Source organism: Stomoxys calcitrans, chromosome 4 (genome assembly GCF_963082655.1).
Source record: "Stomoxys calcitrans chromosome 4, idStoCalc2.1, whole genome shotgun sequence".
Classification (NCBI taxonomy): domain Eukaryota; kingdom Metazoa; phylum Arthropoda; class Insecta; order Diptera; family Muscidae; genus Stomoxys; species Stomoxys calcitrans.
Window position 1 is genome coordinate 57,589,336 of NC_081555.1, and position 15,213 is coordinate 57,604,548.

At 37.8% G+C, this 15,213-nt stretch overlaps 1 protein-coding gene and 2 long non-coding RNA genes across 6 annotated transcripts in view; 1 reads left to right on the top strand and 2 right to left on the bottom strand.

Moving 5' to 3' along the window:
- The window catches only part of LOC106093090 (protein trapped in endoderm-1), a 340,633-nt gene that overhangs the window by 319,969 nt on the left and 5,451 nt on the right, over positions 1–15,213 (top strand). For all 3 annotated transcript variants that reach the window (XM_059367918.1, XM_059367919.1, XM_059367920.1), the window contains exons 4-6: positions 6,526–6,626; positions 6,688–6,790; positions 6,847–7,301. In XM_059367918.1, the coding sequence (XP_059223901.1) occupies positions 6,526–6,626; positions 6,688–6,790; positions 6,847–7,301 (659 nt within the window). The remainder of the gene's footprint in view (positions 1–6,525; positions 6,627–6,687; positions 6,791–6,846; positions 7,302–15,213) is intronic.
- LOC106093094 (uncharacterized) overlaps positions 1–15,213 on the bottom strand; it is a 48,162-nt gene that overhangs the window by 15,793 nt on the left and 17,156 nt on the right. The gene's annotated exons all lie outside the window — the stretch shown is intronic.
- Positions 6,670–7,055, bottom strand: LOC131997262 (uncharacterized). Its single transcript, XR_009398158.1, has 2 exons — positions 6,971–7,055; positions 6,670–6,902 (listed from the first exon to the last, which is right to left on the bottom strand). It is a non-coding gene; the product is annotated as an uncharacterized LOC131997262 (long non-coding RNA).

Consider the following 15,213-nt stretch of genomic DNA (forward strand, 5'->3'; position numbering starts at 1 on the left):
GGCGCCATCACCGCAGCTGTTGGGTCTTTGGAGACCATTTCTAGCCCACACGAAAAGGCTTTAAAATTTGTTCGTAATAAGTAGTACCTATTTCGAGATACGGATATATATTTTTTTTTTCTTTGAGGAGCGATCCGCTCCACTCAACAGCGACAATAAGGCTTGTTCGATAACTTGGGTAAAATTTTCACATTAACTGAGCAAAAAAAAACGCGTTTTCGTGAGTATAATACGAAGTCACATTCCATGTCGGCCCATTGTGCTGCCTTTCCTCCTCGCCTGAATCTGTCTCCGTGCGTCACTCGGTGTTGTTGGATCCTTTGTATCAAATTTGGTACTTGTGTTGGAAGAAGAAAAAAGAAAATTACCATTCGGAGGCTCAGAATTCATTGTTGCCTTATCTTCTAAGTTCAATAAAGTATAATGCCGTTTTCTGCACGAGAAACATAAGCTATTAATTTGTTTTTAGTGTATCCAATGGAGTGACAATTATTACAGTATTTATTCCTAAAACCGAAATCAATACGCTCCTGGATAGAGGATTTACGGAATTCAGGGCAAATTCGAATACTATGATATTCTTCGCACTACAAATAGGGTACAAGTCGCTCCTGGGACGCATATGTCTGTATCTTTGTGGACTTCGGGAAGTTGAATGCTCTGGAAGGCTATGCCTCTCTTTCGTGTGTTTGAAACTCGAAATTCTTTCCACCACCTCGAATCTTTAACCAAAAATGCATCCGTGTCCGTGTGGGAAGTTCACGGTGGGATCTTAATGACTGTTCCCACTGAGATATGGTTTCTTAAGGTAGTTTGATTGGAAACAAATAAAACAGTATTGATTGAATCATCACTATCAACTTTAAATTTCAACTTCAAATTTCGGCGACATCGGACAATAAATGCGCCTTTTAAGGGCCTAAAACCTTAAATCGGTCTATATGGCAGCAATATCCAAATCTGAACCGATCAGGGCCAAATTGAAGAAAGATGTCGAAGGGTCTGACACAACTCACTGTCCCAAATTTCAGCTAAATCGGATAATAAATGTGGCTTTTATGGGCCTAAGACCCTAAATCGGAGGATCGGTCTATATGGCAGCTATATCCAAATCTGGACCTATCTGAGCCAAATTGACGAAGGATTTTGAAGGGCCTAACACAACTCCCTGTCCCAAATTTCAGCAAAATCGGATAATAAATGTGGCTTTTATGGGCCTAAAACCATAAATAAGTTAATCGGTCTATATGGGGGCTGTATCACGATATAGTCCGATATAGCCCATCTTCGAACTTAACCTGGACAAAAAAAGTTTCAGCTCAATATCTCTATTTTTAAAGATTGTAGCCTGATTTCAACAGACAGACGGACGGACATCTCTGGATCGTCTTAGATTTTTACGCTGATCAAGAATATATATACTTTATAGGGTCGAAAATGGATATTTCGATATGTTGCGAACGGAATGACAAAATTAATATGAATGACTATTCATAGACAACAACCATACCATATGATCCACTCTAAGCGAGTAGCACTAACATTTAAATAAGCGTTATCTGGCAGCCTTCAAATGAAATTGTTTGATCAAATTGGATTTAGTTGATCCAATTAAAAACATGCCAACATGAACAGAGAGAGGGCAGAGTGATAAATATTAATCATCAGCATGTATCTTTGTTATGACAACCTATCGGTTCTTTGTTTAAAGAAAAATAAAATAAAGGAATATAGGAAGGATCTAAAAGCAAACAATTTGGTATCAAATTCTGGGGTGGGATGCCTAGGAGTGCCACTCACCCCCATAGGTATTTGAGAGTAGAAAACGAATCTGATATCCAATTGCGGAACAAAGTGTTTCGTGGGTAACTCCACCACTATAAAACCCCTCAAATCGGACATATTTACCGACCATGGCAATATAGATCTTAAATGAAAGGTCTTTGGGAATAGAGCACGAAATTAACTTTCACTTTTGTTTCCACCACATCCCAAGGACTTTTTTAATGACCATTGCAATGTGGGGTTTAAATAAGAGGTACTTGAGTGTAGAAAAATCCATAGGAAAATTGGAATACATTTTCAACTACAATTACGCAGAAATGTTCAAATTTAGAGTACTTCTCTCCAACATAGCACAATCGGGCGCAGCAGAGCGGGCCGGGTTCAGCTAGTCTTATATATAAAATTCAATTTGTGTTCCTTTGTTTGTCGGTTTTTTTGTTTGTTCCGTATAGACTCGAAAACGGCTGAACCGATTACCTTGAAATTTTCACAGATTGTGTAGGTTGGTCTGGAAGGAAACGTAGGCTATATAATTTTTTGATATCGGGAGGGGGGTGGGCCCTCCCCCTTACCCCAAAAGTACTACCCAAAAATAAAAGTGGACCGATCGGGACAATATGAGATTCAAATGAAAAGTATTCAAGAGTAGAGTACGAATAAAAGTTGGGTCCAAGTACCTGGGGGCCCCAGCCCCAAAACCCCTTTAAATAGGTTTATTTGACAATCACATTATCCAATCACGGATATATGGGACTTGGTTTGTTTTTTGCGTATAGACTAACCGATTTTCGCATATTGTGTAGTTTGGTCTGGAAGCAAACATAGGCTATATAATTTTCGGTATCGGAAGGGGGACGGACAAAAAACACAACCCAAAATCAAAAGTAAAGTCTGATAATAGAGAGTTAAAGAAAACAAAGCGTAGCGGGCCCGGTTTGACTGTTTTTGAAGCGGTCAAATATTGCTAAAAAATTTCTGTTTATAATATAATTTACATAGCATGGGAGCGTTCAACCGCGGATTGTGCCAAACATCCAACTCTGTTGAGATGCAGCTTGATATTCACAGAAAATTCTACTTGGTGATAATGGATAGTCTATATGTGTAGATTATAACACAAGTAAGATTGAATTTACCTTGATATCTACTCCAATGCAACAGCTGTATACTGAGATGGAATGAAACTTTGTAATCTATTTCAGTAGTTTTATTACAAAAAAGAGAATAAAAGTGATTGCAAATAAATGAAGGTACATGGTGAACAGAAAACGAAATTGGTGGATACAAGAAATTGAAAATAAATTGCTATAGCACTGTTTCTCGTTTTCGAACTCTTTAAACATGGTTTTGTGATATGGATTATGTTGTTCCTGTGACTTGTTGTCTTAATTTTTGTTTTTTGTAATCACATGTAATGCAAGCTTAATTGCACATTTGATTTAGAACAATTTTTTTAGGTTAGGTTAGACACCAGGTAGATTTTTTTCAATTGTGCAATGTACTAAGCAGCGTTATAACATTTTTTGTTTGCAATGCCGAATCGTAATTTACCGATTTTCAATTTCTCTTCCAAGCTTAGCAACATAAATTAGGCTTGACTATCAAATTTTTTGACTTTTACAGTGATTTGTAGAAATGTATATTAACATTTATAGACCTTTTTACAACCTAAAATTCTCACAGCTGAATTTTTACGTATTTTTCACAAATTTCGCACAGTTTTAATAGGGTATTGCAATTACGAATTCATGCTCGAGTTATAGTTATTTCCAACAAAGTGACATTAATTTTGCTTTTTTTGACACAATGTTAATTGTTCTTTCGAATGCATGAAGGGTTATCGGCAAACTACTTTGAACGTTTTTTCACCTCCTGCTTTGTCTATTATTCCTTTGAGAATTACGCTGAGATGAGCTCTCTCTCTCTCTCTCCTCGAATGGACCATGTTAAGAGCGAAGGGATAGTGAGTGATGTAGGGTGATGACCAAAGCTGCTGAAAATGAGATGATAGGATTAAAGACGAGATGCAGATGTGAATAGATATGGCACACTAATCACAAGAGAACACATGCTACTCATCTATGCCGACGACATCGACATCATAGGTCGGTCACCCGAAGTAGTAACTGCTGCCTTTGCAAGAATCGAAAGAGAGTCAGTGAAAATGGGTCTGGCAGTAAATGGAGATAAGACAAAATGGATGGTTTCAACTCCCAAGACGCCTTGTACACCCTAGCAGATAAAGAAAATGAAGTAAGTTGGAAACCACAACTTTGAGACAGTAACTTTATCTACCTCGGCACCGCCGTAACCGAAACGAATGACACCGGTTTATAGATTAAGCGAAGAATAATACTGGCAAACAGATGCTACTTTGGACTAAGTAGATTACACTATACAAGACAGTGATACTACCTGTGCTGTTATATGGTTCTGAAGCATGGGTACTTGTGAAAGCAGATGAGGCAGTGGTTGAAGCATTTGAGAGAAAGATTCTTCGTAAAATATATGGACCCTATGGACCCGTTTGCTATAATGGAGAATATAGGCGACGTATGAACCACGAGCTGTATGACGACGAAAGCATAGTTACACGCATAAAAATACAACGTCTACGTTGGCTAGGTCATGTTGTCAGAATAGATGAAGAAGCTCCAGCAAAGAAGTCTATTGAAGGCAAACACGGTGGTACACGCAAACCGGGAAGACCAATAGCCCCATGGAAAGATCAAGTGGTGGGAGACACCTCGAAACTTGGGGTCAGAGATTTTAGAATCAGCGCAGAAGATCGAGGCGCTTGGAACGCTATTCTACGTTCGGCTAGTGGAACAAATATTCTGTCATAGCCAATTAAAGTAAAGTAAGGATTAGAGACTTCAGAATTCACCAAGAGCAAACGGGGGACTGTATAAGATAGGTTATGCAGAGCTCCAGAAACAAATGTAGAAACACTTAAGGTGCCTGTCCTTTATGTAGTCTCTGAGAAGTTGGTGATTTGGTGCCAATGAATAAACCAAAAAATAAGAGATTAACAAAGATCGAGTTTTAGAAGTTTAGTTTATTTCAGAGTTTGGGGTTTGTGCTTACTGTTTAAATGACAAAATAGGATTGAGTTAACTTAGGGCATAATAACTGACAAGTCCTAAGTACATCCAACAGATATTGATTATTAAATCTTAATTATTCAGTATTTTCGTTAAATACTAAGATATTTTCAAACTGTAAACTAACTGTAGCGCAGAGGTTGGCATATCTGACTATGACGCGGAACGCCTGGGTTCGAATCCTGGCGAGACCATCAGAAAAAATTTTCAGCGGTGGTTTTCCCCTCCTAATGCTGGCAACATTTGTAAGGTACTATGCCATGTAAAACTTCTTTCCAAAGAGGTGTTGCACTGCGGCGCGCCGTTTGGTCTCGCCTATAACAAGGAGGCCCCTTATCATTGAGCTTAAACTTGAATCGGCGGCACTCATTGATATGTGAGAAGTTTGGCACTATTCCTTAGTGGAATGTTCATGGACAAAATTTGCATTTGCAAATTAACTTCAAGGGCATATTTAAATTTAAATATAAATTTAAATGCTTGTTAAAAATAAATTTATAAAGAATTCAAACTACAGATAAGTCTAAAGTTTACTTAAGCCAGTATGAATTTGTAGGAACCGCAGAACTAGTACCAGAAATATCGTAGTAATTTTACCAGGCATTGTTACCTTTCTAATACGTTGAGCTAGGTATCGTAATATTGTATGTAGTCTGCACCGCTTGAAGGACCGGTGCCTGTTGAACCGGAACCAGCATAACCGTAGTTACTATTATTAATTCCTATTTCACTTTTGAGCTTTGTTATAGCATTACAAACTTTTAAAGGTTTCGAACCAAGGCCAATATATCCATTTTGCTAATTTTATTGACGTCTACTTCGACGAAAACGGCTTGTTATTTCATCAACCTCGGAACTAAGATTGCATACCCAAACGCTGAATTATCTTTCGTTGCCAGGAATTTTATAGGAATTAATGACACTGCTCAGCCGGAAAGGAACCATAGGATTTGTATCGGGATTTGGTTTTCCCCTTAGTATATGTATTACATCCATGTGTATTTCATCGTCCATTGAAAAATTGACAAAGCAATAGCCGGCAAGATCTTTGGGCCCCACCCATTTTTCGAAAGGCAGCAATTACGAAATTCGCAGTCGTCGTTTTTGTAGTCCCCTTTCCCACCATTTCGTCAAAAGAACAATGATGCTGCAAATCATCAAATCCACGAACTAGGTTTGCAAACATTATAATAGACGTTTAAGATTTTTTTGTTTTCAGAAATCGAAACGAAGAATGAAAGCAAAAAAAGAATAGACACTGTCATTTGATGACATTTTCTATCGACACATTTGACATCCTCAATGTTCGTGGGGGCCTTTCCTTCTTGATTGAGCCATGAGGGACCTAACCTTCTTGATTGAGCCATGTCACTTGCCGTGATACAAAAAAAAAAAATCGAATTTCTATGTAAAAAATTGTTAAAGCAATAAACACCTTGTTTGAAACGTTTTAATAAGTCAATACCATATTTAACCAGTCAAATTTAGGTCTGTATTTTTTGTGTATGCAAACAAATTTATGGGAATTTAATGTTATAACCTCCCATTATATTTTTAGCTTATGTCTATAAAGAGATATTGCAAATGGTACTTATGCTAATAAATAAGATATCTCTATTTCTTTTCACATATATAGAAGTGGACATTTGGAGATCATCTTTGCCAAATTTTTCCTGTTATATTTTACGGAAACGTAGCCGTGTCTCTCCTTAGTATGGTCTGTATAACAATTAACAGGTGCGTAAATATAACATAGGTGTGTAAATATAACATAGTAATGTAAGCATTTTTTCTATAGATATATTTTGATAGCTTGTCACAACATCTATATTCAATTGTACAGAAGAAAGTGGATAATATGCCAACTGGCGTTTGTTTGGATAGTCTCGTTTTTGTTGTTGGTAAGCACTTCGAATTTTCAAAAAAACATTACATTTCATTTTAATCACCATTTCAGTTACCTCCACTTTTAGGTATATGGGGAGAAATGGGTCTAGATGAAAAGACATTTTCCTGTACAATTTTAAAGAAAAATGGAAAATCAATTAAGAAGGCACTCTTTTTAACAGGATTTCTTTTACCGTGTTTTGTTATTATTACTTCTTATACTTGCATATATGTAAAGGTTATACAGCAAAGAAAATTAATCAAAAGCCACAGAGAATTCACCGGACCGGTCAAAGATCACACAAATGCCGTTAAAAAAGGTCAAGAGGATAACAGACTTACTTTAATGATGATGACAATATTCATTTGCTTCTTGGTATGTTTCCTTCCCCTAATGTTAGCGAACGTAGTTGATGATGAACGTAACACTACACATCCTTGGCTACATATTGTGGCATCGGTGATGGCATGGGCATCAAGTGTAATAAATCCAATAGTGTATGCAGCAAGTAATAGAAATTATCGGTAATAAAAAATCTCTTACTCCCAATATATATTTATATATACATATATACAGTGGCACATAAAAGTATTATAAAAAATTAAGTTTTTGATCGAAAAAGTTTTTCTGCCAAATATCTATTCTTGCAAATTTTTTTTACCATTGTTCTCAGTATTATAATTAATTAAAATTTGAAGGGTAGAATCTGATCATATCCAAATACTGTTTGCGCTTTCGTAAATACTATTTATGAAAAGGTATATAGACATATCTGTACCAATTTTATTTATAAACTTGGCATAGCAGTCGTGCAAAAATTTCTCATGGATCCAAGTTTTCCTTCAGATCCTGAATTCGTTTAACAAGTGACCCCTAGGTGCTGGGGTTCAGCTCCCCAGTGTGTTTCGGAAGCGCGGTCGATGAGGTGCTTGGTGGTTGGTTTAGGCACACCCTTGGTCAGCTTAAGATTGTTTTAACCGTTAAGTGGAGCGGACGTTTTGTTATCTCACTTCGCCAGATTTTTTCTGTAACTCGTAATAGGTAGTAATTTTCGGAAGAAATTTCGTGTTATTCATTAGTTGGTTGATGATCTGCGTCTGTTTTCTGTGGATCGGCAGATCTAGAGCCCGGGAGTAGGCTTAGAATGGACTCCAATGACCCAACATCTGCGGTGGTGTTATCAGGCCGTAGCATGTTGTCGCTCCTTAGCTGGTGGAGCGGCTGCTCCAGGTTTCACTAGCCGACAGACGACTGGTCGACAGGGGTTTTTGACGAACCGGCTCAAGTCTTAAGCGCAAGACCGAACATATTCTATCTTCGCATGCCTATAACTTGCCTAGGCCCCGTCAAACCAACATGCTCTTTAAGAGGTTGGAAAAATAGGCGCATCGCTTTCAGGTTCATTGAGAGGTTTGGTGCGAATGATCCTACGACTCTCACTGATAGGGAGAGAGACTCCCTTAATTGGGCTCGGGGATTCGCTGCACTGGATAACTCAAAGACTACACGGCTAGATTCGGAAACTGCACCGTAGTCAGTCAAATGGCTGTGGTCACCTGATTGCCTTCGGGGACACTCAATTGAAATGTATCGTTGTGCGCTTAAAAAAGATTAGCGAGATCTGGTCAGTCACGGCACTAGATTTAGTCAAGAAGTAAGATAAATCTTCTCGACTAATGTCGCACGCTTGTATACTAAGGATTCCCTCAGATCCTGAATCAATACTTGGAAGACTAAGGTACTTAAATCCCAATCTTTCAACGGATTGCTGGTGACTGAGCATCCCCCTGCCATGATCGAAAGAGGTAGGGAAGGCATCGAAACGGGACCCGACAAGCCCTGTGTGGGTGAGTCATCCGGTTGGATTGCGCTCAAAGTGTGCGCCCACGGGGAAGGATGGAACTTAAAAAGTACTTCGACAGCAGCAACTAATGAAGCATTTAAGGAGGAATCCGCCATACCGCAAATGTCCTGAAAAAGAGCGATTCCACTGCTTTCTCCCCTGCATCTCCATGCGTAGGGAAGCTCATCACCAAAAGTTCTAACGAACCTTGTGAGGCTAAACTCCTGGCGGACTCAGAAGACGAGGCTAACGTAACAGTGGCGGAAATTAATTAGTAAGGTCGCTTCGGCGGCACTAAAGGTCCTTCTGATGGCAGGGGATTTAACGTGATTGTCATCCATGAACCATGGGTGTGTTGAGGAATGGTCCATGGACTAAAAATTCCGGGATTTAAAATTCTCAAGGATACTGGAAAGCAGACTTTTGGGAGACACAAAGCATGTATTCGTGCAGAGTAGACTAAATATTTTTCTTCTTCCGTCGCTAAGCACAAGATTGAGTAGTAGACAACTTTGAAATAAATAAGTCTCATTACATATATATAGGGCACAAGATTCAGCAGCGTATATTTTAGTAAATATTTATTAATTCTGTTGGCTTCGATTAAGCTGGCAAACTATCGATATTCGCAACATTCGATATTTTTAATAATAAATATCGTTAATTTCCCATCACCTATATTTCAAACGAAAATGAAAAGTAAAAATCAAGAGATCGATTTATATAGAAGCTATATCAATGCCCAGACCGAATTGAACCAAATTTAATAGTCAGTTCGAATACATGAGAGGAACAATTTTACAAAATTTGAGCACATCGGATAAAAATAGCGCCCTCTATGGGCGCAACGAGTCTTATAGATAAACTCAGAGTCGGATCGCTTATTTTTGTTAAATTTTGCAAAAAAAAAAAGAATAATTGGGGACACCCAATTTGAACGTTGGGTTGCTAAAATATTAATTTGATTTGTTGCAGGAAAATTGAATAATTTTGTAGTTGCCTCATAAAAAAATTTTTTGCTTTTTAAATTATTTTCATCTGTGTGGGCAAAGAAACAAAAAAAAAATGCAACTGCAGTAACGTAGAAACCTCTTCGTATTTCTTATTTTTAGTTCTTCCTGATTGGGATAAATTTCGGCAAACATTCTGCACGTCCATCCCTTCCAGACCAGAAAAGGAAGTTGAAACTGAGGAGGATATAGACAAAATGGTCAAGCGTATCACCAAGACCCTGAATGACTCGCTTGTGTCAGCATGCCAAGGGGCAAACAGCGACCGCCATGGTGGACCCCAGAACGGCTGGTAGAACTGTAGAAAACTCTTCAACAGGGTGAAAGCCACATGGGCACCGCACTATTGGGACGTCTATAAGGCTGAGCAAAAAAAAATACATGATCGAGCTGGGAAAGGCTCTGAACAAATCCTGGGTAGAATTCTGCAGCTCCGTGGAGGATACATCTGAGGTCTCTAGGCTAAGGAAAATCCTATTCTCGTGACCTATTACGGTGGGATATATTCAGAAGTCGGAGAATGTATGGACTATGTCTAGTGAGGAAACACTAGAACTACTCGTTGATACACATTTCCCGGGAAATTCTCCAACGGACAACGTGGAGACAGAAGAGGTTATCACTGGTATGCATTCATCGGAGGTTATTGGGAAAATTGTGTCTAGAGTCGAAAATCCTTTTGGCGATCAAAAGTTTCTACTCCTTTAAGTCGCCTGGCCCTGATGATCTATCACCGGTTGAATAACAAGCTATGTCTGATAGACTGGCTCCTTGCCTTGAGCTCATATACTCTGCTTGTATCAGCATGACATATATACCTGAGGGATGGAGGGACTCAAAGGTTATTTTCATTCCGGAAGCAGGAAAACCCTACCACACGAAGGCGAAATATTTTCGTCCTACTAGTCTGTCATCGTTTATGACGAAGACTTTGAGAGGTTGATAGAAACATATCTTAGAGCAAAGATCCCTGGAGATCACTTGTCTCGGCAGCAGCATGCATATAGTAAAGGCAAGTCCACTGAAACAGCCCTTCACGATCTAGTATACTACATAGAGGGTTCCCTCGCTGTCAAGGAATATACAATGGTAGCATTTCTTGACATTGAAGGTGCTTTCAATAATGTAAAACCGACATCAATCATGAAGGAGTTGGAGTTTCTAGGCTTCAAATCTATCGTTAGAAAGTTATTAATAACTTACTTACTAAAAGATGTGTTACGGCAGGTTTGGGATCTGTAGATCTAAAAATATGGGTCAGTAGAGAAACACCTCAAGGAGGTGTACTGTCTCCTCCACTTTGGAATATAGCCATTAAAAATATGTTATTGTCTCTGGAAGAAAAAGGTGAAAAAGTGGTCGCGTTTGCTGATAATGTCGCTAATGCGGTTAGGGGAAAGTTTCCCAGCTCTTTAAGAGGTATACTTCATGAAGTTCTAAGTGCGACAGCGAAGTGGGCTGTCGAAAGTGAGAATGTTCCATTTACAGAAAGCGCAAATTACCTGAGTGTTTTGCTCGACAGGAAATTGAACTTCAAGTCCAACATTTTGGAAAGGGCAAGAAAATCAACTCTTGTCCTATACACCTGCACTGGGTATACACTGCAGTTGTCAGACCTGTAAGGTATATGGTGTTGTGGTCTGGTTGATGCCGATTCAAAAAAAATCACAACCACACTGAGAACGACACCATCTGATGCACTGAATTTAATGCTACATCTAATACCTCTGAAAATTGTGGCTAGGCAAACTGTGGGGCTGTCATTGGAGTTTAACCATTTAAACGGCAAGTGGTCGGTAATGACATGGAAACGGTACTCAGTTTTGTGAGTTCATAGTAGATTAGATTAGGTTACGTTGAAAAGAGGGTGCGGATATTAATCCGCCCCATGCCACTATAGACATACACCTAAGACAGTAATCTGCTAGCTGTTCGCTCTAAATACTAAAAAGTAACCTCGATAAAGAAAATCCAAGTTAGGAATTCCGTGCTACTTACACAAACCTTAATAGTTTTTCATGCCACGCCCCTTAGTTGGTTCATGTCTGGTATTGGTGTCCATTCCCTAGTGCGGGTATCTGTTAGCCACGAAGCCAACTTCATAGTTAAGTTGATCAAAAATAGAAGGAGTTATCGTAGGTGAACGAAACTTGGCACAGATATTTTTTATTACTATAGAAAACTTAGGACATAAAATAGACCATATTGGTTTACGTTTTGGAATAGATCCCATATAGACCCATATTCCAATTTTACTTCCCGAGGCCACAAAATTATCATTTTCTATCCAATTTCCTTCAAATTTGAAACAACGACTTGTTTTGAGGATTTCAATGCCAAATAAAGGTCAAATCGGATAGTTTTTCTATATACATAGCTGTCATATAGACCTTCCTGCTTTTGGGTTGGGCCCATAAAAGACGTATTTTTCACCCTATTCTGCTGAAATTTGGTAAAGAGAGTTTTATTAGATCCCTGAAATCCCGAAACTAATATGGTTCAAATCGAACAATATTTTGATATAGCTACCATATAGATCGATCTTCCGATCTCGGGTCTAAGACCCATAAGATACATATTTATCATCCGATTTCGCTGAAATTTAGAATTTTTTTTTAATTTTTCAAGTTTTTTTTTTAAATTTTACAAATCGATGAAGAGATTTTCTTTGCAAATTGAGACGGAATGCCAGAGATCCCAACACACGCCAAACACTTTGTGACACGTTCCGTTTTACGGTTTGAAGACTTTTCAACCATATTAGTTTTGGCAGCTTCAAGGCCGTACGTTGGTATGTTGCATTTGTATTTTATTTTATTGCGAAAACGCCTCTATGATAGAAATACCACATTAGTCACGCTTGAAAACCCTGTCTATTAGCTGTACTTTTCCCAATGCATTTGCTTTCGTGTAATAGTAGATTTTTGTCTACAACATATTACACTACTCCCATGGTATGCACATGATTCTGTGCATGAGTTTGAAGTTGTATTGATGGCTTCGAACGCAAGACAGCGGCAACGACTCACACTGCTGCTACGTGTGCCCAGGTTCGAACCCCGGCCGGGCTCTGCCATTTTTCTTTTCTTTTTCAAGTAGAATTGAAATTTCTTCTAACGAAACCCGAAGCGCGTCCCATAGTGGTTGGTATGTGTTGCGATCTCTGGCTTTCCTTTTCCGATACAATACAAATGAAACATATCAACGTACGGCCTTGAAGCCAAAAATTGCAAATTTTGCCCATTAGCATTCCACTAAGGAACAGGGGCAAACTTTTCACATATTAATGAGTACAGTCCGATTCATATTTAAGCTCAATGATAAGGGGCCTTCTTTTTATAGCCGAGTCCGAACGGGGTGCCGAAGTGCGACACCTCTTTGGAGAGAAGGTTTACATGGCACAGCACCTCACAAATGTTGCCAGCATTAGGAGGGGAAAAACCACCGCTGAAAATTTTTTCTAATGGTCTTGCCAGGATTGGAACCCAGGCGTTCAGCGTCATAGGCGGACATGCTAACCTCTGCGCTACGGTGGCCTTGAAGCCGTCACACCTAATATGGTTGAAAAGTTTTCTAACCAAAGGCGAAACGCGTCCCATAGTGGTTGGTGTGTGTTGCGATCTCTGCCTTTCCTTTTCCATTTGCAAAGAAAATCTCCGACCATTGAACTCGTTTTGAAAGAGAAACAAACAAAACGAAAAATTTTTTTAAGTAAGCTAAAGAAGATTCAATCGGGCCATATTAAGATATAGCGCCCTCAGACCGGTGTCCATACTTCCATTCTTTGATCAATACAAGACTCATTTTTTATCCGATTTCGCTGAAATGTAGATTTATATGTTGTATTGCTTATGTTTTTATACATCTAAGTGATCGTTTTGGTTGGCAAATAAAAATTGGAAATAGACAAAATTGCAACAGGTAAATAATTTTTTTATACACACCGCCACCTCTGTGGTACAGGGTGTTAATATATCAATCAACGGCCACAATTTTTTGAGAAATTGTGGCCGCTATTGCAGTAACTAACCCATCGGCGGTGAGATTTGGTCGTAAAGTCAAAGCTGTATTTTGTATTGATTGCCAACACACTATTTATAGGGCGATCCTAATCTTTCAAAGCCTTCAAAGTGTGGTTGTCTTTGGCAATATTTTAGTTCTGTAGTGAAAGTTTCATCGAATCAGCTTCAATATTTTGATAAAATTGTCCTTTTTTGCACTCATTTTTGCTCTCACACTAGTTTTATAATTTTAATAGGCTATTGTTTGTGTCGGTCTATTGATTTAAAATTACTTTTTTTTTATAAAATTGTATGCAAACAAACTGAAAAAATTAAGCAATTACAATTGTAAAATAAAAAAATACTTTGACCAATATTTACGAAGAACCTTTTACATTCTGCTTAAATTATGACGCTTATATTTTCTTCGAACTTAATTAAAATGCGCTTTCGATGGAAAAGATGTCCGATAAAAATTACATCCAACTATTGTCGTATATGCTTATAATTTCCATCATGTCTTTATAAGTCCTAAAGTGTTCCTACTTTATTGGAGATATAATAAGAAAAGGTGATACAACTAAAAATCAGAAACACGTTAAGTTATTGCAGTTGCAAACTTTTTTTCTTTCTTTGCCAACTAATTGATGTCAAATGACCTATAACGTGAGTGTTACATAAAATTTGCTTTTTTTGACGTCCTAATACGTGTGCAAAATCGGTTCAAATTTAGATATCTTAGATATATTTAACATTTTCATATGTGCGCAAAGTTTCATTAAAATAGGTCCTGATTTAGATATAGGTCCCATATAGGCAGTATAAGCCACAATTTTGGTCAGATAGGTGTGAGATATTATATATGATGTTCAAGATTTAGATATTGCTCCCATATATATATTTTATATGATATGCCTTTTTTTGGCTGTAGAAATCCACCATTTTTGTTCTATCGTAAGAAAATTTTACAAGGTTCTATTCGATATTTCATTAGGTATGCAAAAAAGTCTGACTAGATTTGAAAATAAGGTCGATATATTAAAAGTAGTACATAGACTAGGTGGTGTAAGGTATTATATAGTCGGCTGGGGCCGACTTTTGCCTTTCTTTACTAGTTTAATTTTGAAATAATGTCTTACATTAAAACGTTATATAAATTTTATTCATAACTAAAGTCGCTGAAGTTATCTGATTTATTTTCAGAAGAAAATTTTGAAATATTGAAATCATAATTTGATTCAACTCTACTACATTTTTTTGTATATTTTAATCGGTTGCTCCGAACAATTTTTTTGCAAGATTCAATAGCCTTTTCTGAAAGTAAATCTAAAGGGAATGTACATTGTCCTTTATAAAGCCAATTCCATGTATCATAAAATTTATGAAATCTTTATTTGAATGTATGTATATACTAGCTGAGCCCGGCGCGCTCTGCTGCGCCCGATAATACTATGTTGGAGAGGAGTACTGTAAATTTGGAAATATCTGCCTAATTTCAGTTGAAAATGTATTCCAAATTTCCTTTTGGATTTTTCTACACTTAAATAGTCTTATTGTTGTGTGTTTAACATTGCAATGGTTA